The 25,198-nt window shown below is 35.2% G+C and overlaps 1 protein-coding gene across 1 annotated transcript in view; it reads right to left on the bottom strand.

Annotated features, from left to right (window-relative positions):
* Positions 1–1,043: 1,043 nt before the first annotated feature.
* The window catches only part of slc24a3 (solute carrier family 24 member 3), a 103,731-nt gene continuing 79,576 nt past the window's right edge, over positions 1,044–25,198 (bottom strand). The window contains exons 3-17 of the mRNA XM_073833922.1: positions 22,759–22,835; positions 18,011–18,085; positions 16,121–16,205; positions 15,912–16,015; positions 12,009–12,083; positions 11,359–11,384; positions 11,195–11,248; positions 10,936–11,063; positions 10,685–10,845; positions 8,395–8,665; positions 8,117–8,283; positions 7,907–8,021; positions 5,735–5,847; positions 3,996–4,061; positions 1,044–3,913 (exon numbers count right to left, since the gene is read on the bottom strand). Coding sequence (XP_073690023.1) covers positions 3,764–3,913; positions 3,996–4,061; positions 5,735–5,847; positions 7,907–8,021; positions 8,117–8,283; positions 8,395–8,665; positions 10,685–10,845; positions 10,936–11,063; positions 11,195–11,248; positions 11,359–11,384; positions 12,009–12,083; positions 15,912–16,015; positions 16,121–16,205; positions 18,011–18,085; positions 22,759–22,835 — 1,667 coding nt within the window. The 3' untranslated portion in view covers positions 1,044–3,763. The remainder of the gene's footprint in view (positions 3,914–3,995; positions 4,062–5,734; positions 5,848–7,906; positions 8,022–8,116; positions 8,284–8,394; positions 8,666–10,684; positions 10,846–10,935; positions 11,064–11,194; positions 11,249–11,358; positions 11,385–12,008; positions 12,084–15,911; positions 16,016–16,120; positions 16,206–18,010; positions 18,086–22,758; positions 22,836–25,198) is intronic.

Raw genomic sequence — 25,198 nt, forward strand, 5'->3', positions numbered from 1 at the left:
AGTGCAAAAAAATCTAAATATTGAGAAGTTGTCCAGATGCAGTTCTTAGCAATTAAGTTTTGATATATTTACAGTAGGAAATTTATCTTCATGGAACATGATATTTACTTACTATCCTACAGATTTTTGGCATAAAAGAAAAATCGATCATTTTGACCCATACAATGTATTTTTGGCTATTTCTACAAATATACCTGTGCTACTTAAAACTGGTTTTGTAGTCCAGGGTCACATTTTACAGTTCTGGCTTCCGTTCTCATCCGCATCTAGCTATTTTTAGCAGTACAAAACTCCATATTCACCATAGTCCATAGTCTTACCATATTATTTTAATGTACTATCTTAATTATGAAGTGAACACACTGGTTTGTAGTGCAAACAGTTTTACCATTTACTGCATTTCATTATTCTTCTCATTATTTCTCTATAGTGGCTAAAAAACCAGAAGTCTGTGTTAAAGAATAAGGTAGATACAGTGAAACTGGCTGAAATAACAATAAGCGAACGATAGTGTTTACCTCAGCAAAGATCATTTTAATTATGCTCAAGTAGCAAAAATGTACTCTGATATACAACTGAAACACCTGAACAAAATATTTTAGTACATAAAGCCAACCACCATTCTTTTTATGACTCCTGAAATGCAGAAGACATCAGTTACTTTGAATGAAATATCTACTTTATGCTTTCACTGGAGAATCAAAAGCCCAGCAGTTTTCCATTTAAAAAAAAAAGAAAGAAAACAACGAAAACATGCAATAATCTAAGAGGTCTAATTCCACTGCTGTCAGTCCAGTGCTCAACAATGTGTAATAGTAAAGAACATAAATAATTCCTTATATTAAAATATCCCATGCGATTTAGCAAACCAAGGGTGTTTAATCGAACCCTCAACACAACAACAACAAAAATAAAAGAAACAAAGGACCCAAACATTGTACAGTATCTATGAAAATATAGTCAACGGATATACAGGCAAAGACAAAAATATGAAGACATTTTCATGTATGTATAATTATGTACATCAGCAATGCATCACCCTGTAAAAGTCACATTTTTTTTTTATTCAAATATGCCTGAATCCATAAAGAAATATCTGCAGACAAGAAAAGGAAATATGAGGGAAACTTGTCTAGTTGTGGGCTAATTGGTTGTGCATGCCCTCATTATTGTATTATTAGTATATTTGTGCGTACAAATGAACAGCAGCGCTTTGATTTCCAGAAGTGATGATAACCAAACAGCATTTATCAGTACGTTATAATCAATCATAGAATCTGATTACTTTGGCTGATATCGCAACCATAAACAAAGGCATTAATGTGCCACAATCTGTAAGCAGCAGTATTCATACATTTTGGAGCATTACAGTTGCATTGAAAGCCAATTGTACTATTCTTAATATCAAGCATAGAGTGCACAAACTCTATTAAACCTTACTGAAATATATAGTCGCATATATATGATTCATAGAATGTGATGTGTCGTGTTTAGGATTTACAAGAAAAAATACAAACACAGTAATTCATCTAAACATTATTGCATTTCATGAACAAAACTCTCAATAAACCCTGCCTTCCAGACAACTTTTCTTATAATACCCTGCTTTGCAAAGAAGAAAAAAATAGTCTAACAATCTTCAGCATCCAAACACAGCTCGTACGCTCTACTTGGATTACACCTAGCTTATATTTATCAGGAATATCACATTGCTTAAACCCTAGACCTGCTGTTGCATTTTTGGAAAGTAAACTAGGCCTCGATGTCTACCATGAGTGACACGGAAAACGAAATAGGTTCGTATTTGCTAATATATTTGTTACATCATTGAAAGAATGCCCTACAAAGTGTGATCTTTGATTTTAAACATGCTCCGACAGTAAGCTGACAAATTAGTTTCATGATCTAAAGAATAAATACGCAGATTCACTTAAAGCACACTCTACAGAATTTCTAAACATTTTGCATACAAAATACAAAGTTACTTCTGTGATAAAAAATACTTTGCCGCAATACTCTTCCAGATATGTTTCTAAGTCACCTAAATTCTATTCTTAAAATATGACAGACAATTAGACACCCAGTGCATAAAACACAAAAAGTTCCCTGTAATGTGCCTTCAGACTAGAAAACCTGCATGAAGTTGCTAACTAGACTAAAACAGTCCATAGAATCGCTACTTTGTCAGCTCACTAAAAAACCTCCGTTAGGAGAAAAAGTCCACGCATCCACACATTGTGCCACAGTTAAAAGCTTCCAGCTGTGATGCATTATGCCGGTGTCTTTTTCAGAAAAAACAAAGTATTTAAATAGTCCTTCTAAAAGAAGGGCGAGAAACGAGCCCCGGACACATCAGCATAAAATCCATATTATTAACTGATCCTTGTTCTGCTGAGAGGATTTCTTCAAAAATTCCTGGCGGCATGCTAAGAGAAAAACAACTTGACCTCTTCTAGAGCAAAATCTCATTGATTTACATCTACGGTTTGACTCATCCAGTCTTATATAGACGTTATAGCTTCATTTTACCAGGACACGTTCCTGCTAATCAGCTTCTTAGGTTTGTGCCTCGCTCACTCCATTCGCTCTATAAAGGAAATGGACCCATCTTAAATGTCAAAACGGTTAAGTATAAAATATATATTTATATATTTTCCCTTACTTGCCTGCTAAAGTTTGGAGTGTTCAAAAAATCTCTACAATTGCCTCTGATGCCACGTCACACCGATATCAAATAGTAGAAACTGTTTTACGCATCAAGTCAAAGGTGCATCTAAAAGGGTGCATAATATTCAGAGATGAAGGAGAAGGAATCCAGTAGAAAAGGCTGACACACAAGCTCTGAAGGACAAAACGGCGTAGCCTGGCTGAAACTCCAGAACGGTCTCTTCTTTGGGACAGCTGTGGGTTGGTTTTGTTTCAGTACGTCACAGGAAAGAAATGTGCATAAATAGTTCTCAATAAATTAATAAATAATCCTTTCTCTGTTTCAGTATATACAGAGTGTTAGAGACCAAAGAAAACACATCTATAGAAACCCCATATATCACACAAGAAGAATATCGTCTCACTAAACATAAATATGTTTGTAGTAGGTGCGAACAAACGCTATTTCTCTAAAAGCGACAATTTTGATCGGACCTTTCGGTTTTATTACCTCCTCTGCACCGTAAACATATTCTCATCGGAAAAAAATGTAGACACTAATGACCCTGACGTCCAGATCAGTCTTGTAATATCAAGGTGACTTGGTAATGCCCAAATTAAAAACTGTATACAAGTATTTTCTAGAGGTCACCGGTACCTTTCAGCAAAATAAACAAATCCTCAGAAATCTATCATTTCATCCAGCCACTTCTTCAGTCATTTAGCAGCTAATAAAACAAACGCCATCGTAAAATACATTTACATCATATTCTTTAAATATGCAAAATATTTCGGAGAAAAAAAGTATTCACATCAAACCAGGCAGTAGTCATCATTACCACGTTCTTGTCCCGTTAGAACAGTCTATATGTCAGTCAACAGGACCGTTCCTTGCACACATCCTCTCTCTCCTCTTGGAACACCACAGATTCAGAGACTCCGTCAATATTGCACTCATTGGAAAAAAAAAGATAGGATCGATAAAGGATCAGCTAGATCAATAAATAAATATCCCTTCGGAACGAGAGCCGGTCTGCCTCTGATCGAGGACTTGTGCCATTGTCCTCACAAGGTCAAGGAGGGAGGGCCAGGGCCGGGGCCGGGAAAAGGAACCGTCTCATTCCTCGCGGCAGGTGGGCAGATTGACGAAGGTGAATACGTTGAACTCGATGAGGATGGAGAAACACAGGAAGACAGCGTACATCAACAAACAAATGAAGCCTAAACGCTTGTCCAGCTTCCACTTGTTCAAATGTACACCGAGAACCTGAGAGGGAAAGAAGGGTAGACAGGGTGAGAGACAGAATTTCAAAGTTTGAATTTAAGTGTTTTTAAATGCTCTCACTTACTGTGAGAAACACAGATGCTAGCAGTAGCGCAACTGAGAAAATCAGGCCTTTACTGTTTAGGTGAATCTGAAAAGAAATGCAAGAAAAAGTATGTTAGAACATACAAACAAATATACAGTGCTTTGCGAAAGTATTCAAACCCCCTTATTTGATTGTGTTTTGCAATATTGCAGCCTTATGTTAAACCGCTTTAAATAACTTTTTTCCACATCAGTCTACACTCCATACACCATAATGACAAAGCAAACATTGATTTGAAAATTTATTAAAATAAAAAAGCTGAAACAAGTACATTGCATAAGTATTAATTTCCTTAACGTGGTACTTGAAGCACCTTTACTGCCTCAAGTTTTTTTGGGTATGATGCGACAAGCTTTGCACATCTTAATTTGGCAATTATTTGCTATAGGATCAAGCCCAGGCTCTGGCTGAGCCACTCAAGGACATTCACAAAGTTGTCTATAAGCCACTTGGTCACCAGTTTAACCAACTTCTAACCGAACTAACTTCTTCCATTATGGATAATGGAGGCTACGTGCTTCTGTGAACCTTCAATACAGCAGAATTTTTTCTCTTCCCTAAATGTGTGTCCTGACGCAATCCTGTCTCTGAGAGCTCTACAGGCAGTTATTTTGAAATCAGGGCTTGGTTTTTGCTCTGATATGCATTTTTAGCTTTTATTAAGACGTGTGTGCCTTTCCAAATCATACCCATTCAATTGAATTTGCCACAGGTTAACTTCACTTGAAGTATAGTTACATCTACAAGCAATATGAATGCTCCTGAGCTAAATTTCAAGTGTCCCAGAAAGGGTATGAATACTTATGCAATTGAATCATTTCAGTTTTTTATTTCTAATAAATTTGCAAAGTTGTTACAAACATGTTTTACTTTGTCATAATGGTGAATGGAGTGTAGACTGATGTGGACAAAAAAAGTTATTTAAAGCAGTTTAACATTAGGGCTGCAACATAACACGTGAAAAACATTAAGGGGTTTGAATACTTTCGCAAGGCGCTGTATAAACAAATGTAACAAATTATTTATCCTATTGAGACTCAAAATGTGTGTTCAATTTAGACCAGAGGTAGACAAAACATGTACAAAGACTTTCTTTTTGTGTCATTTTTTAGTGTTTGCTTCCTGACAAAATATTTTTCAATTTTAAAATATAATACATTTTTAGATATTGAATTTTTGTTGTAATTTTTATATTTAGATAGGTTTGTCTTCATGTAACTCCCACTTAAAGCTGTTTTTTTCAAAACATGGTAATACTTTACAATAAGGTTCCATTAGTTAATGTTTGTTAATGTATTAACTAACATGAACAAACAACGAACAATATATTCATTAAAGTATTTATTCATCTTTGTTAATGTTAGTTAATTAATAAAAATACAGTTGTTCATTGTTAGTTCCTGTTAATTCACAATGCATTAACTAATGTTAACGTACCTGTGGGAACTTTTTCGCCAGACGAATAAAATTTATCGCCATTTCAGTGCCAACTGAGTGGCGCTAAAATAGTGTTCAGTGAACAAATGAATGATTACAAGTGCACACTGTCTTACTGCCTCTAGTGTTTATTTCTGTTGGAAACTGAAGTGACGTACTTATTGGTACGTATATATATATATATATATATATATATATATATATATATATATATATTCATTCCTTCTATGTCAATGCTTTTTACCAAACAAATCATTAAACAATAATCTATATTCACTTACTGTGGAGCCATAGTCGATGGCCAAAGTCTGGATGGCCCAGGGCAGACCAAGCCCAATCAGGATATCAAACACATTACTACCAATGGAGTTAGACACCGCCATGTCACCCATTCCTGGAAAAAACAGAGAGACAGTTGAAACTAAAACTAAATCTGAATCTACTAATACTTTCATTTCTGCTTCAGTCTTAAATGAGGAATTCACCACTGACAAGATGAGCTTTTAGTAAGACTACTGAGAAAGCACAACAAAATGGCATGTGGTGTTCCCTTTTGCCACAAACTTCAAAACCCATAATGCACATTAGATTTTTGCCAGGTCTGCGAAACAAAACCAGCCCAATTGCTATTTTTTTTCTGGGGTTTTCCCCTCTGTCGAAATCACATTTGTTAGATCCCCCTCCGTTAACATAGCATTCCAGGAAGGGTGGAGAGAGTTAGCTTTAACCCACTGACTAAAAAACAACTAGCAGCAACAGTATATTTTTTTCCACAGGAAAACTGCCGACTTGGTAACATTGTTTCGGAGCTGGCCTTCTGTTGATCCAACTAAAAAATGTAAAAAATGAAGATGAAGAAAACGAAGAAGTTTGATCCCTCAAGCCTCAAGTTGTCAAAATCCATCAGATGACACTAAATTATGCATTTTGGACTATCAAACATACTTTCGCTGACAAATAAATGTGATATCTGGGTGTAGGTAACATGAAGAAAGAATACACATTGTTCATTTACAGGTGCATCTCAATAAATTAGAATGTTGTGGAAAAGTTTGTTTATTTCAGTAATTCAACTCAAATTGTGAAACTCGTGTATCAATTAAATTCAGTGCACACAGACTGAAGTAGAAGAAGTAGTTGAAGTCTTTGGTTCTTTTACTTGTGATGCTTTGGCTCACATTTAACAAAAACCCACCAATTCACTATCTCAACAAATTAGAATATTTCATAAGAGCAATAAAAAATATTTTTAGTGTATTGTTGGCCTTCAGGAAATTATGTTCATTTACTGTCTGGTGAGTTTGCTGGCCAGTCAAGCACACCAACACCATGGTCTTTTAACCAACTTCTGGTGCTTTTGTTAGTGTGGGCAGGTGCCAAATCCTGCTGGAAAATGAAATCAGCATCTTTAAAAAGCTGGTCAGCAGAAGGAAGCATGAAGTGCTCTAAAAGGTCTTGGTAAACGGGTGCTGTGACTTTGGTTTTAAAAAAACACAGTGGACCAACACCAGCAGATGACATTGCACAACAAATCATCACAGACTGTGGAAACTTAACACTGGACTTCAAGCAACTTGGGCTATGAGCTTCTCCACCCTTCCTCCAGACTCTAGGACCTTGGTTTCCAAATGAAATACAAAACTTGCTCTCATCTGAAAAGAGGACTTTGGGCCACTGGGCAATAGTCCATTTCTTCTTTTCCTTAGCCCAGGTAAGACGCCTCTGATGTTGTCTGTGGTTCAGGAGTGGCTTAACAAGAGGAATATGACAACTGTAGTCAAATTCTTTGACATGTCTGTGTGTGGTGGCTCTTGATGCCTTGACCCCAGCCTCAGCCCATTCCTTGTGAAGTTCACCCAAATTCTTGAATCGATTTTGCTTGACAAGCCTCTCAAAGCTGCGGTTCTCTCGGTTGGTTGTGTATCTTTTTCTTCCAGACTTTTTCCTTCCACTCAACTTTTTGTTAACATGCTTGGATACAGCACTCTGTGAACAGCTTCTTTGGCAATGAATGTTTGTGGCTTACCCTCCTTGTGAAGGGTGTCAATGATTGTCTTCTGGACAACTGTCAGATCAGCAGTCTTCCCCATTATTGTGTAGCCTAGTGAACCCAACTGAGAGACCATTTTGAAGGCTCAAGAAACCGTTGCTGGTGTTTTGAGTTGATTAACTGATTGACATGTCACCATCTTCATATTGGTGGGTTTTTGTTAAATGTGAGCCAAATTATCACAATTCAAAGAACCAAAGACTTAAACTACTTCAGTCTGTGTGCATTGAATTTATTTAATACACAAGTTTCACAATTTGAGCTGAATTACTGAAATAAATAGTTTCCACTATTTAACTTTTCCTCGACATTCTAATTTATTGAGATGCACCTGTACATATACTACCGACACTGTAACAGTATGGACGCTTGAAAAAATATTCAAATATTAATTTGTTCCTACCTTGCCGTGCGACAATTAAACTGGCCAAACAGTCAGGAACGCTGGTGCCCGCAGCCAAGAAAGTGATGCCCATGATGACATCTGGGATGCCCATAGTGTAACCGATCACTGTGACCTGCCACGAGAGTGCCAACAGGTTACTGAACGTTTCTAGAAAATAATTTATAAGTTACAATAGCATAAAGTTAGCATTTGTGTGGCAAGTCTTACCATCCAAACCATGATGTAAGAGAAGCAAGCAATCCAGAGGGTAGAGGAGACGAACGAGACCATATACCAGCGCTCCCAACGAGGACTTGCACAGTTGGGCACCGTGAGGAACAGCAGCAGACTTAGTGGCCAGGCCAGTAGCCACTTTAGCTTATTTACGACCCCACCTGCATAAGATCAGGACATCATTTGAGTCATTAGTCTGTCAGGAACACAACCAGAATTACAATAATCAATTTTTATTTTTATTTTTTATCAGCCATCTGTAATAAATGTACCGGGGCAGCGGTATGGTACATAGGGTCCTTCATTGTCATCTTCCTCTTCTTCCTCCTCATCGTTCTCATTGTTTTCATTGTCCTCATTCTCGTTTTCTGTGTCAGTGCCGGCTTCTGCTCCTCCCCTGTCGTCATCATGGTGACCTCCCTTTCGCCCGTTCAGGCCTCGGTCCGGTCCTGCCAGCCCATTCTCCACCCCACGCTTTCCTGGGATCTTTACAGTCACCTCTGAGTCCCCATTACTAAAACGACTGTTTATCAGACGCTGCCTCTGTAGAAACACACGGACACATATTAGTTTGGTTTAACAAACTGAAGAATAAACATTTAATTCTGTAATACAGATACAATGAATAACCCCTTAAGGTAATTGTGACTTTACTTCTCATAACTGTGTGAGATTTACATATTTAAGGTGTCATTTGTTAATGTTATTTAATGTATTGACTAACATGAACGAACAATATATATATTTTACGGTATTTATTCATTTTTGTTAATGTCAGTTATGTTCATTGTTTGTTCGTGTTAGTTCACATTGCATTAACTAATGTTAACAAGCACAAATTGTGATTTTAATAATACATTAGTAAATGTGTAGAAGTAATGTAGTTAACTAATGAACCTCATTGTAAAGTGTTCCATTTCCTTTTTCTTTCTTTTATAATATAATGACAAATGTTTCTTGAGCAACAAATCAGCATATTAGAGTGATTTCTGAAGGATCATGCGACACTGAATATTTTTTATATACTTTTACTTTTATTTTTTATATATTTTTAATATACTATTATAGTTTTTTAAATCAATATTGTAGTAACCTTTAACATCAAATATGTAGTAGTTTTTATTTTTTATTTTCAATTTTAGATGAAGTTTTAGTGATTTTATTGCATTTTAGACATTTTTATTTATTTTTAAATATGTGTATATATTTTTATTATTCCTTATTTCAGTACTAGTTGCAATTGTTCCAGTACTTGAGTTAAACTAAACGAAAATGATAAATGATTCCTTGGTAACTGACTGAAAAAAAAAAAAAAAAACTAGTTTAACTTTTTTAATTTATTTTATTTTCAGTTAACGCTTATATTATTTCAGGTGATTTTTTATGATTTTAATTTTAGTTTTGATTTTAATTAATGATAACAACCATGTGAAGACTGAATATTTGCCATCACAGGGATATTATTCAAATAGAAAAAAGTTGCTTTAATATTGCAAAAAATATATAATACTTCATACATGATTTCTTGCAAAAATGTATTTTATTTATCTATTTTTAAATATATCTACATATTTTAATTATTCCTTATTTCAGTACTAGTTCTAATTGTTTCAGTACTTAGTTATGTTAGTTAAACTAAATGAAAATGAAAATTCCTTGGTAAGTAACTAAAATAAAACTAGTTTAACTTTTTTTTAATTTATTTGATTAAAATTTAAAAAAATATTTAATTTTGTTTAATTTTATTTGTCAGTTAACACTAATTTTATTTCAGGTGTTTTTTTTATGGTTTTAATTTTAGTTTAAATTTTAGTTAATGATAAAAACCCTGTGAAGACTGGAGATTTGCCATCACAGGGAAAAAATACATTTTTCAATTTATTCAAATAGAAAGTTGCTTTAATATTGCAATAAAAATATAATAATAATATTTCATATATAATTTATTTATTTTGTAAATATGTCTATATATTTTTATTATTCTTTATTTCAGTTGTAGTTCTAATTGTTTCAGTACATATAATTTGTATTTTATTTTATTTTTCGGTTAATGCTTATTTTATTTCTGGTGTTTTTTAATGTTTTTTTTTAAGTTAATAATAACAGTCCTATAAAGCCTAGAGATTTGCCATCACATGAATAAATTACATTTTAAAATATATTAAATTAAAAATTTATTAGAAGTATAGAAAAAATATTTAAATGAATAGAAAAATCTTTATTTCAGTACTAGTTCTAGCTGTTTCAGGACTTATAATAGTTAACTGATAACTGATTCCTCAGTAACTACTGTAACTGAAATAAATTAGATTTGTTACATTTAACTTTTTAAAATAGTTTATTTTTCAGGTTTTTTTTTTAAATGGTTTTAAGTTTAGTTTTAATTTTAGTTTAAGTTAATGTTAACAGAGATCTGCCATCACAGGAATAAATTACATTTTGAAAAGTCTAAAAAAAAATCTACTAAATTTAGCTGTACTTTTGTTTTGTTTTTTGTTTTGTGCTTCTGTGTTTGACATAACTGTATTTGTGAAAGTGTGTGTCTGTGTTTGTGTGCCTGACCTCTGTAATAAGCATTCTGGAGGCCATTGTGAGGCGTGTGCGAGGAGAGAAGTGGCTGGTGATCATGATTCTCATTCCGGCCTCAGAGAAGGACAGCTGATGAGGGTACGCAGACAAGAGTTCATCCACCATCAGCACTGATGGCTTCCTGTGGAAATTTGCTAAGAGTGGCAGAACAACAATGCAGAAATTTAGATGAAGACCAAGCAATTGCACACACTATTTATATAAAACAAGACTGCATGCATTACCTTTCTTAAGCAGCACGACAGTGGCATCGCACCCGTCGTCGATGTCTGTGTTACTGGCTGTGCCGTTACCCAGATTTCCCGAGTTCTTTTTCCGCCGCTCGATGTAATGAACCACCCGCGAGTTAAATCTGATTAACACCAAGGAAGGAGAGTTAATAAAATCAGCAGTGATTTGATTTACTGATGTGGAGTAGATACAAATAGCAATGAATCCATGCAATAATGAAACATTTCCATAGCAACAGAATAGAGAACTTACTTCATTAATATAATGTAAAATATGTACAGCACAATTAGGATGAGCGATTCCCACCTGAGAAGAGAAAAAAGTAGCGTAAATGACCGAATACAAAACAAAATGTGAAACAGTTGTATATGAAAAATGAAGAGGGTGGTCTGGAGTAAAAGCAGGTTTAATCTTACCATGTCACCTTCTCATCATAGATGAACTTGGGGGGAAAAAACAAAGTTAAAGAGTAAACGTTAAATTTAACAGACAAATCCAAATGACAGCCAAATTCCTTCAAACAGTTATGAAATGTTACACTTTACCACCAGAGGGCAGGATTATCTTACTGTAAAAATGGGCCTTGAGGAATATAATGGAGTAATATATATGCCATAACATATTTTTTTCATACATATTATTCACATTTAACATATTGTACATTTATGTATATGTATGTATGTATACAGTATAGACATGGATATCATGTAGATATACAACCTTTGACTCTAAGTAATTGGAAAAGAGGAAACAACGCCACCCTTTTCAAAAAAGAGTTTCAACTGTAACAGTATGTGAACTTCTACAATACAGTATGTACTTTCAGAGAGTCCAATTTTTAATAAGGTGCTGTGAGTAACATCTCAGTTACTCTGTGTCCTGTGTACTATTAATCTGTGTTTGTTGTTCCTCTGTGCTAGGAACACATGCAGAGTGTGGGCAAATAAGAGGCCTGTGCTGCAGGCCACGGGCCCCACGGGAGAGCCACTTGCTTCTCCTCTCCTGCTGCGCGAGGAGGCCCATGGGCATCATGGGAGCATGAAAAGCCACTTAGAGTTCTACTCACCACGATCAGAGTGGTCACCGAGATAGTGTAGTACGTCGAGTCTCTCATTAACGTCCAACACGAGAGCCGTACTGCCTGCATCGACAAGGGAGAGAGGACAGAAGAGAGAGAGAGAGAGAGACAAGTAATGAAGAGACAGTTTGCACATACACACCAAAAACACACACACTAAGACTCAAAGGAGAGTGTAGATGGAACAGAGCAAGTGTTAAAGCAGTAAAACGGTTTGATTTAATTGATTTAACAAGCATTTTTTTGTCATTTGAACAAGTGTTTTTTGTTGTGGTGACAGAAATCATAAAAAACTTAATATTAGGGCTGAAGTTCTGGCAACCACAGCTGCTGGTTATTTACTATAAACTGTCGTTCAAAAGTTTGGGATCAGACACTTATTGTTATTTACATAAGTGTCTTATGCTCATCAAGGCTGCATTTATTTGATCAAAAAATACACTAATATTCCGAAAATGTTATTACAATATAAAACAGTGGTTTCTATTTTAATATATTTTGAAATATAATTTATTCCTGTGATGCAAAGCTGAATTTTTATCAGCCATTACTCCAGTCTTTAGTGTTACATGATCCTACAGAAATCATCCTAATATGCTAATTTATTATTAGAATATTTAATGTTGGCAACAGTTGTGCTGCCAAATATTTTGTTGGAACCTGTGATACTTTTTTTCAGGATTCTTTGATAATTAAAAAGTTCAAAAGAACAGCATTTATTCAAAACATAAATCTTTTCTAACAATATAAGTCTTTGCTATCACTTTTTTATCAATTTAACACATCCTTGCTGAATAAAAGTTTTTTTTTTTTATAAAAAAAAAATAAAAATCTACTGACCACAAAGTTTTGAATGGTAGTGTATACTGTTAGAAAAGATTTCTATTTTAAATAAATGCTGTCATGTGACACTGAAGACTGGAGTAATGATGCTGAAAATTCAGCTTTGATCACAGGAATAAACTAGATTTTAATGTATATTAAAATAGAAAAATGTTATTTGACATTGTAATAATATTTCACAATATTACTTTTTTCTGTATTTTGATCAAATAAAACATGAGCGTAAGAAAATTCTTCAAAAAATATAAAAAAATCTTACTGATATGTGTTTTATGATGAATCAAAGGATATCCTCTAATATAATATCACAGGGCACTGATTACAAATGGGCCAAAAAAAAGTATCTTTGATAATGATATTGCAAAATAGTTGTACAGTATATCATCAAAAAAATCTCTGTTCTACACAATAAAATGGCATGCTTTTTTATTCATGGACCCTGGTATTAAAGGATTTTAAAATGTGCTTGTCATTTCTTACATTTTACATAATGTGTAATCTGTGACAATTTCCTGATTTTTTTTGTTGAAAACTTGGTTTTGGCTTGCAAACTTTAGAATGGCAAATTAAAGTGTGTGAATTGGAGGTGTGTGAATGAAATAAATGAAGTAGGAACCATATATGGACGTGGCATCCTGTGCTGAATCCAGCTGATCAAACAATGTGAAGTAATCCATATTGAATGTGTGTCATGTTGTGTAGGGCGATCCTTCCATAAAAAGCATTGATCTACGTCAGAGCGCCGGAAGTAATGCGCCATCGCTCACGCCAGCGCAGCTTAACTTACACCACAGGTGACACTCTTTGCTTTGTGTTTCCGTGGCAACCAGAAGCTCCATTGTTGCGGATGTGTTTTTTTCCCCCCTTGACACTGATGGACTCCATGTGTAAGTGTGCGAGCGTCTTACGGCCTTGTGCCATTTTGGGAATGATTTACTGACATCACTAATAAAAGATGCTATTTTTGTAAAAATGCCCCAACACAAAACCACTGAATATTACATGTATGCGATACAAGATATTTCACATAAAAGATGTAGTCTGTAAGAGAAAATAATGGCTGAATTTATTAAAATGACCCTGTTTAAAAGTTTACATACACCTGATTTTTAATACTGTGCTGTTACCTGAATGATCCACAGTGGTGTTTTTTTCTTGAGTCCCTTGTTTGACCTAAACAGCTAAACTGTCTGCTGCTCTTCAGAAAAATCCTTCAGGTCCCACAAATTCTTTGGTTTTTCAGCATTTTTGTGTGTTTGAACCCTTTCCAACAATGACTGTATGGTTTTGAGATCCATCTTTTTTACACTAAGGACCACTGAGGGACTCATATGCAACTACTACAGAAGTTTCAAATGCTCACTGATGCTTCAGAAGGAAACACAATGCATTAAGAGTCAGGGGGTAAAAACCTTTTGAATTTAAGGATCAGGGTAAATTTAACTTATTTCGTCTTCTGGGAAACATCTTCTGTAACTTCTGAAGGGCAGTACTAAATGAAAAAAATATGATATTTAGGCAAAATATGAAAAATATACACAAATACACGTCTGTTCAAAAGTTTTCACCCCATGGTTCTTAATGCATAATGTTTCCTTCTGAAGCATCAGTGAGCGTTTGAACCTTCTGTAATAGTTGCATATGAGTCCCTCAGTTGTCCTCAGTGTGAAAAGATGGATGTCAAAATCAGACAGTCATTGTTGGAAAGAATTCTAATACACAAAAATGCTGAAAAACCAAAGAATTGTGGGACCTGAAGGATTTTTCTGAATAACACTGGGCAGTCTAACTGTACAGGACAAACAAGAAACACTTGAACAACTATCACTAAACAAACAAACACAAAAAAACAGTTGTGGATCATTCAGGTAACAACAAAGTATTAAGAACCAAGTGTATGTAAACTTTTGAACAGGGTCATTTTTATAAATTCAACTATTATTTTCTCTTGTACACTATATGTAAATGTCTTTAAAGTGAAATATCTTATTCAGTTCAGTACTAAATAGATTCTGCAAGGTGTATGTAAACTTTTGACTTCAAATGTATGTGTATAAAAAGCACATTTTTAACACATATAAAAAAAAATCTAATAAAAAATATTTCCAAAAAACAAATTTCCTGTCAATTAATTGTTCGTTTGCATGTATGCAGTTTTTCTCAATGTATAATGGAAAAGAGCATACAAAGTAAACAATTGTGTGTATGTGTATATGTGTGTGACATAAGACTTTTCTAAGGTCTATCAGACTACCCAGAATGCCTCTATTCACCTGACAGATGGTGACTGGAGAAAGACTGGGAGAGGAAAAAACTATTAAGCAGTTTCCATGCTTGTGCAAAGACAGAATAACCTCATATCCTCTTTTCTTTAACATAGTAAGGGTCTCAGGAGGTTAAACCGAAGAAGCGTGAATGACTGAATGAAGTGGAAAGCAAAGACGACAGGATGGAAAACAACAAAAAAAAAGCAGTTCCACAGCTAACAAGGCTGACCTCATCGGCTACTCTCAGTGACCCCAGAGAATAGTCTGCTCACTTCTTACTGTCATCCTGCACTAAGTAATGGCTTTTTTAGGGCAGAGGTTTACGAGGGGGACGCACAGGTCACCTCATTCATCTCTATGACGCCCTCTCACAGATGCCGAGAATTGATAATGCTTGCTCAGTACATTTGTGTCGACTAGCTAAAGGAAAATAATGTCTTACTGGCCTTATCCGTAGAGAGTAAATGAAGATGTAAACAGTGTTGGGGAAGACACAGTACTAAAACATTTTTCCACTATGGATTCAAAAGATGAATTTACACTTAAGAAAACTGTAAAACACCCTAATTTACAGTCAAAAAATAGAGACAAACACTAGCATTTAACAAAATAAGTATGCTGGAACCAAAGTGAATCTGTGAATTGTTAGTCAGAACCAGTTCATTTACACAGACTGGCTCTATCAATTCACTTAAATGATGTGGACTTCCCATTTAAATTGGTTTGAAACATTGAAACCTAAAACATCTTATGGGTGTTCTTAATGTAAAGCAATGAGCACCTGTGCAGTAAAGATCCCACACACTCCGATGATGCAGAGGATGTTGAAGACAGCAGAACCCACGATTGTGCCCACTCCCACATCTCCTTTAGTGATAAATACACCTGCACGAAGTAGACAGGGTGGTTTACAAAGGGCATGTGAAGATCCATGTTAAACTGTGAGAGGTATTGTTTTCCAAAATGCAGGCTGTGTTCAGAGATGTTTACCTATGACTGAGGTGAAGAGTTCAGGAGCTGAACTTCCTGCTGCCATGAACGTGGCTCCTGCTACATCCTCACTGAGATGGAGGCGCTACAACACATTTACACACATATATAGAGAGAGAGACATTAAAGGGGTCATTGAATGCAAAATTCACTTTTAAATGGTGTTTGTATATAAATGTCTTAGCAGTCTTAACAAATCCATGCACTCCTTTTTTTAATCCTCAAAAACAGTCTCAATTATCAAGCCATTTTGATTTTCTGAGCAATATGATGTCATACTGCTCAGGCCCCACCCACAACTGCTGATAGACTGTCCCGTATTAGCATATAGCTACCCATCCACCATTTTCTTCATGCTCAAGCAACTGTAGCGACAATGTAACAATAGCAATGCAGGTGTTTTGTAGTTGGATGTAAAAGTGAACATAAGAGTCTTCATTTTCTCCTTACATCAGAGCCACTGAGGTTGCAGTGACTTGGATCAGAACACACTGTTCGTGATCCAGCTGCACCTCCAGAAGAAGTAAGTTTCACATTTTAGATTTTTTATGATTATTTGCAAATGGAAAAGAGGGCATTTAAAGAGCATTTAGCATTTGAAGAGCATGCACCAAAACGAGTCGCTTTGAAAAGAGCTGGTTGACAAGAGAAAAAGGGTGTTGTTTTACACAACCATTGAGGAATTTGAACCAAAGTATGTTACAGACATTTCATGAAGACCCCAAAGAATCATATCAACTTGTGAAAAACAAGAATCCGATGTCCCTTTAAAGATGAAAGTGAACATTTTGCACCAACGCAGAAAACAGGCAAAAATAAAGACTAATCTAAAGTTTCCTGAACACCCCTTCCATCTGCTATTGGTCAGAAAATAGAAATGTAAATATTTTAATATTACAAAATATTTAAATTATTATTTAAAAAAATGCTTTAAAATACCTTAGAGTGGGACAAAATAGAACTATTTAATTCTTATTTAAATTTTCAGAACTTATTTTTAATTACAAAAAACTCAAAAAAGGCTTTACGGCTTTAAATTAGCCTTGACTGTGACAGGAGAAAATATTAATATCTAGTGGTGGCCAAAATGGGTAAAAATGGGTTTTAGCTTTTGCTGTAGTGTGTCAGTAGAAAATATCAGTTTACATTTCAAACATTTATTTTGCCATTAATTGTAATAATCCAGTGAGATTTTTGTTTGCACAAGGAGTCTGACAACAGCCAGTGCTCCACACAGAGATCTGATCTTATCATCATCCAGTCTGTTTGGAATGACATGAAGAAACAGAACAAACTCAGAAAGACTAAATCCAGAAGAACTGTGGCAACATCTCCAAGATACTTCAAGAAACCTACCTGCAGATCTATAGTACTGTTAACTGTTTTCGGCACTTGTCTAAAAATGCTGTAAAATGAGGATGCAGTCAAAAATAATGTCACAAATCGATTTTCTTTTATCAATTAACATCTATTAACTAAATTAAACAAACATTTGGTGTGACCATCCTTTGGTTGCAAGTATGTTTCTTGAAGAATCTTGGAGACGTTGCCACAGTTCTTCTGGATTTAGTCTGTCTTGGTTTGTTCTGTTTCTTCATGTCATTCCAGACAGTCTGGATGATGATGAGATCAGATCTCTGTGTGGAGCACTGGCTGTTGTCAGACAAAAATCTCACTGGATTATTACAATTAATGGCAAACTGAATGTTTGTAAATGTAAATTCATATTTCCTACAGACACACTACAGCAAAATATAAAAATAACTGACTTAAAACCAATTTTTAGCTAGCGTTCTAATAATTTTGGCCACCACTGCATTTAATCTTCAAACTTGGTTTAAATTATTTAGCAATTGCAGAACATTAGATAGGACATAATGATTGTCTTACCTCACAGATCTTCTCCAGAGAGGGCACAAAGTAGTCATCACACACCAGTGCCAGTGCGTAAAACATATACATGGCCTTTAGAGAGAAAGAGAAAGAGAGAACACAAAAAGTTAAAATTAACCTTGTCTCAAGTTCCTACTTTAAGCCTTTTAAAGCTCCAGGACTCAAAAATGAAAATTCTGTCATCAATTATTCACCCTCAAGTCATTCCAAATTATGAAAAAGTAAACTCAGAAGTCAAAGCAGTAGAAATCGAAGAGGCAGAAGCCATATAAGGAGTTGAAGAAGTAGAAGAGGCAGAAGCCAAAAAATTATTCGAAGAAAAAGTCGAAGAGGCAGAAGCCATAGAAGTCAAATATGTATTAGTCGAAGAAAAATTTGAAGAGGCAGAAGCCATATAAGGAGTCGAAGAAGTAGAAGTTGAAAAAGTCGAAAAGTCGAAGAGGCAAAAGCCATAGAAGATGTAGATGTCGAAGAAAAAGTCGAAAAAGTAGAAGTCGAAGAGGAAAATTGAAGAAGTAGAAGTTCAAGAAAAACTGTCAGAAATCATAGACAAAAAAACCTAGGCAGAAACCATATAAGAAGTCAAAGGGGCAGAAGCCATGGAAAAAATCGAAGAAGAGAAAGTAAAAAAAAAAGTTGAAGAGCCAGATGCCAAAGAAGAATTCGAAGAAAAGGTTGAAGAGGTAGACGTCGAAGATGTAGAAGTCAAAGAAATAGTTGAAGAGGCAGAAACCATAGAAGAAGTGGAAGTGGAAGAAAAAGTCGAAGAGGCAGAAGAAGTAGAAGTCAAAGAAAAACCTAGTCAGAAACCATAGAAGTCTTAGAAAAAGTCGAAGAGGCAGAAGCCATAGAAGAAGTCGAACAAAAAGTTGAAGATCTAGAAGTCGAATAAAATGAAAAAAAGTAGAAGTCAAAGAAAAAGTCGAAGAGGCAGAAGCCTAAGAAGAATTGGAAGAAGTAGAAGTCAAAGAAAAATTTGAAAATGGAAGTCAATAGGGACCAGCAGCTGTTTGGTTACATTCTTCAAAATATCTTCTTTTGTGTTCAGCAGCAACAGAAGGGTGTGTATACATAAGAGTATGTCAATTATGACAGTTACTCTTTTAAATTACGGTCTATAAAAATGGTTATGAACCACTGAAGTTTTAGGAAAGAGCAGCCAGGATATTTTATTCAAAACATCACCTTTAAAAATTAAACATAAGGGTGAGAAAATCATGACAGAATTTTCATTCTCTTCCTTTAAAGTCAAAAAGTGGTCAAAAGTGGTCCGCTGTGGAAATACCACCTTAAATTAGATACCGACATCTGATGAAGCCTCTGTAACTTCACATTACATAAGAAGTTAAAAAAAAAAAAAAAAAAAAAAACAGACTCTAGAAGCCACTGCAGGGAGCGCATGAAATTTGTGCAAAGCGAAATTCTTGCGTCCGGGCACATTTGAGTACATGAGTGTCAACACCATTAAATTCTCAGAGCAATCTGCCCTCCAGTGGGACAGCTGTCTACTGGGACTATTCAGACCTTTTCTTAGAAAGTGTCCCGATGACAGAAAGGCACTGATGGAAGCTGGTGCCCTTTACAGAGTGAGGGGTAGTGGGGGCTGGAGGGTTCAAAGTTTATTTGTCTCATACTCAATAGGGATGGATCTGATGTTTTATTTTTTTTTATTTTTTTCACAGTCTGACATGTTTTACATAAAAGAGCTGTGAGTGGAGATTAGTTGCTCCAACATCTGCTGTGGTCAGATGGGTGTGAATCGCAGATGTCCCTTGACATGCAACACACACATACTGTATGCATGTACACACAAACACTGCTAACAACACTTATTAAATAAAATAATAATAAAATATAATAAAACATTTGAAAATATTATAGAATAAAATACATGGTAAATCAGCATGGATTCATGTAGAACACATGGATGCAAGCACACACTGTCCTTTCAAAGCAAGCTCCCATTCACTCCTGGGACCCTTTGCCAACTGTTTCCCGCCAAGACTTTGCCAATCAGTGCATCTAATTCAGCCGCCACGCTGCCATGCTTACACTGTGTGCCCATTACGTAATCTCTGCCCACTCCACTCTCATTCCCTCCTCTTCCTTTTATTCTTGACCTTCTGGCAAGGCAGAGCTGGGCTACGAAGCCCCTAAAGATAAATAAAACATGTAAACAGCTGGAGGGAGTCTTAGAGGGTTTTCGCTGCGGCTTTTACCATCCACTCACTCTCTGCTTACATGGGCAACTACCTAAACAACGCACAACAATGGCAGTGTCAAACCAACCCTGCAGGGGATTTCAGCAGGAACACACAGTACCGCATCAGTACCTGCTTCACATGGCATGCTTCACTTAAAAGTGTGCTCAGACATGGCCTATGGGGGCAGGAAAGCCTGATGCATGATGAATAGTCTCTCTGTGAGAGCTTACAATGATGGGGGTGGAATAAAGCAACTCGGTTTATTTCATTAAAACCCAACTGCAATGGATTTATTTAGGATTTATTAAGAGTTCCATAGGATGATGATTTCAGTTACTACATAAAACATTTTTATCTCTGTTTCTTTAAAAACAACAACAACAAAAACACAGCTTATTTCATAATTGCTTTAGGAGTGTGAATAAATGTGCTTTTTTTGGCCATACACTGTCAGAAGAACCTTTTTTTGTCTAAATGGTTCCATATAGAACCTTTAACATCTGAAGAACCTTTTCACAAAAGGTTCTTCTGGCAAAAGAAGGTTCTTCAGATTATAAAAAGGTAAGAAACAGATGGTTCTTTAAAGAACCTTTGACTCAATGGTTCTTTGTGGAACCAAAAATGGTTCTTCTATGGCATCGCTGTGAAGAACCTTTTAAAGCACCTTTATTTTTAAGAGTGTGGAGCAGGTAGAGCAGTTTCAATGAATCACACTTCATTGAAAAACAATTCTATCGGGTCATGACTCAAAAAGGCTTTGGACAGTCACCCAGTTTACACTGCTTCCAACTTCTAGTGTTATTTCACTTTGGCTCCATTTTGAACCTCCAGAGAACACTCAAATCAATCCATGAAAGAACAGACACTATAGGAAACGCTGTTGGCAGAGGGAGCTCTATTGTGTTTTATTGTAAACAAATGATTGCATCATCTGGCATAGACTGCCAGAGACTATAAATCTGCTCTCTATATAGAATTTCGCTCTCTATATGCACAATCACTGTAGTAAACAGTATTTTAGGTAACTAAAGCACATGCCAGTTGAAATAAAACTCTTCAAATGTGTACAAGCTTCATCACATTTTAGATCATACGAGATATAAACACGACAACTTTGATGCCATTTCTGGGAAAATAGCTGGAAATTTCAAAGGAAAGAAATGAATAAATAAATGTGCTTTCTGCATAATACACTTGCACATCAGATGAAAGAATATCTTACTTACAAAATGAGTAAATGTCAATACCAAAGCTACTACACATTAAAATATATGTATGTGTACATCACTTACTGATGAGAAGAAAAAACGATGCATTAAGAGCCAGGGGGTGAAAACTTTTGGTATTTGAAGATCAGGGTAAATTAAGCTTATTTTGTCTTCTGGGGAATATGTAAGTGTCTGTTGTCGCTTCTGAGGGAAATATTCTGAGAGAAAATAAGAAAAATGTACACATCCTCGTTCCATTCAAAAGTTTACACCCCTGGCTCTTAATGCATGGTTTTCCTTCTGGAACATCAGTGAGCATTTGAACCTTTTGTAATAGTTGCATATGAGTCTCTCAGTGTGAAAATACGGATCTCAAAATTCAAATTCAAATACACAAAAATGCTGGAAAACCAAACAATTTGTGGGACCTAAAGGACTTTTCTATAGAACAGCGGGCAGTTTAACTTTTCAGGACTAACAAGGGACTCATTACTAAACATAAAAAACAAAACAAAACAAAAAGTTGTGAATCATTCAGGTAACAACACAGTATAAAGAATCAGGGGGGGTGTAAACTTTTGAACCAGGTTATTTTTTTTTTATAAATTCAACTATTATTTTCTCTATGTGTAAACATATTTTATGTGAAATATCTCATTCAGGTCAGTACTAAAATAACATGCATTATGTATGTTCGCTCTTGTTTTGGTAAAATAATAAACATTTTGCAGATTCTGCAAGGTGTATTATAACTTTTGACTTCAACTGTATAATATAATAAATGTATTTTTTATAAATGTATTTTCCCCTAATAACAGGAATTATATATTGGATATTATTTTATACATTCTAAAACAACAATTTTAATAGCAAGCATCATCTTTTTGCTATAGCTGGTGGGTAAACAAGTAGATTTATCAAACTAAAAAAATTGGGGCATGTTGTCACATACACCTGTTAAATGAACTTGATTTGTTGCACTTGTTATTGTGGCAAAGCCATTCTGATTGGACATCAAGCGCTCACAATATAATTTAAGTTGAACAATCCCTTCTTCCACTTGAACATCTCCATTCGAGTGAGGTAATATAACCTGAAAATCAACCCGATTAATTCATTCATGTGTACCAATGAGCAAGTCACTTGGAAAATCCTTTGTAGCCATTGTAACAAATCATACAGGTGAACCCAGCGACTGCCCTGATGCTTGAATAGAACACACATCCTTGTGACTTCAAGTGTTCGTGTAATTTCACAGGTTTCAGCAAGAATAAGGCATTCAAACTACTGTATTGAATGTTGAAAAGGAAAAGCAGATGGCAGAGATACTTACACACAGAACATGCAAGACTACAGCCCCCTCCATTCGCTCCTGGTTGGTGAAGATATCATCAGGGAACTCATGTATACCTGCAGAAGACACAAACACACACATTTGGCTACATGAATAATCTAAGTATAACACAGAGCAGTGCAAGACACGTCTCAGAGATTCTTCCCAATCATTACATGTCAAGTAATTAAACATATTTATCACTCTAGAGGAAAAATAGTAAATGCTTTCAGAGTAATTATACACATCGTAAGTTCATCCAATTGAAGCAGAATGTGCTGGCATATACTCTCGTCACCATTTTGTTGTATCACTTCAAACTCTTATATGAAGATATTTCGCATTCCATTTACTTAAAGAGATTGGGGACCAAAGCTGTAAAGCTTTGAGTCTTTTAGCCATATTAATGAATGTTAAAGACTGACACGGCAGAGAAGAAATAGTTGCTTAAATCATTATTTTTGTTTTCTTTGCGCACAGAAAAGTATTCTTGGAGCTGTAGCTTCATAAAATTAAGGCTGAACCACTCATGTCACATGGACTATTTTACTGATGTCCTTACTACCTTTCTGGGCCTTGAACGTGTCAGTTGCGCTACTGTCAATGTTAACTGTTAATCAAAAATATCTTAATTTGTTTTCCGAAGGTGAATGAAGGTCTTAAGGGTTTGGAACAACATGAGGGTGAGTAATTAATGATAGACTTTCAATTTTTAGCTGAACTATCCCTTTAAAAGATGCAAGGAACATCTCCCTTAAACATTTCCTTTAGTTTCCAATAAAATAATATGGGTTTCTGAACCCATAATAGTGAATTTAGTGAATTAGGCCTTTGAAAGTCCAAAAAGAGTTCATTATTCATCAGCAAAACCCATACAGTGAAACATTTCTACTCTGATCACTGAGAACAACAAAATGACTTTATCAGACGTCATTCACTGAGCTTCACAGAGAATTGACAACTATATGACTGTGGCATTGGCGTGATTTTCAGGAGCTGTTCTTGCGGTTCTGACGGCATTACTGCAGCTCCCAGTCCATCGCTGCTCTGTTAACAAGCTATTCACCGACACAGCGTGTCACCCGGCCGGCTCCATTGATAAGCCCGCAGCCTGCCGACAGAATCGGGTCAGTGAGAGTGGCCACTTATTTGCCTGGATTGGGTTTTACATGCTGTAAGATGGTGGGAGTGACAAAGTCAGCCGTGAGCTCTCTGAAGTGTTGCAATTGTGCTCGTTCCTACACAGCCCGTTGCCATGACGTCAACATCCAAGATACTACAGCCCTGATTGAAAAGCGTTGAGAGCCCAGAGACTGGCTTTGTTCCATTCGGGGAAAAGCCTGATCTCTCCGCGCAAACGTGAAACCTGATTTATTTCATTGCTGACAGAAAAATAGCTTAGAATGTGTGTAACTTTGAATGGCTGTTACTTTTTATGATTGAAAGACAGACTATATCTGGAGAGACTAAAATAAATTGCTTGTCTGATCCTCTCACACTGTTTTTTTTTTTCAATACTGTTAGAAAGAAAGTCTTTTTTTGCATGCTATTTTAGTTTAATTTCTTTATCTGTAGACACATTTGTTCCTAAGGACTTTTAGAAAATACGTCCTTTTAAAACACTAATTTAATTTGTCCACTAATTATCCCATCTCATTCACTACCAGTCAAAAGATTTTTTATGTTTTTTAAAGAAGTCTCTTCTGCTTGCCAAGTCTGCATTTATTTGATCTAAAGTACAGCAAAAACAGTAAAATTTTGAAATATTTTTACAATTTAAAATAACTGATGTATTCCTGTGATCATAGCTACATTTCCAGCATTATTACTCCAGTCTTCATTGTCACATATTTATTATTATCATTTTTTTATTATTATTATTATTATTATCAATATCTAAAACAGTAGTAGTTTTTTCAGGATTCTTTGATAAAGATCAGCATTTATCTCAAATAAAAAGCTTCTGTAACATTATACACTATACCATTCAAAAGACTGGAGTACAATTTTTTATTCATTTATTGATTTATTTTGGTAAAGAAATTTTAGAAATTAATACTTTTATTTAGCAAGGATGCTTTTAATTGATCAAAAATTGATGATAAAGACATTTATAATGTTACAAAATATTTTTTTTCAGATAAATGCTGTTCTTCTGAAGTTTCTTTTTATCGAAGAAACCTGAAAAAATTCTACTCAGTGTTTATTTTTGTTGTTGTTGTTATTTTTTATAGTTTTAAAATATAATAATGTTATGATTTAAAGTCTAGGTTTAAGACAAGCAGTGTTGGACAAGTTACTCTAAAAAGTAATTAATTACATCTTCAACAGTGTAATTAGAAAGTACTATTCACTTTCTAAATCCTACATCAACCTCGACAAGTTAATGACACAAGGATAGGCATGAAACAGTTCTTTTAATTCTTTCAAATAAATAATA

The sequence above is a fragment of the Garra rufa genome, chromosome 2, assembly GCF_049309525.1.
Source record: "Garra rufa chromosome 2, GarRuf1.0, whole genome shotgun sequence".
Taxonomy (NCBI): domain Eukaryota; kingdom Metazoa; phylum Chordata; class Actinopteri; order Cypriniformes; family Cyprinidae; genus Garra; species Garra rufa.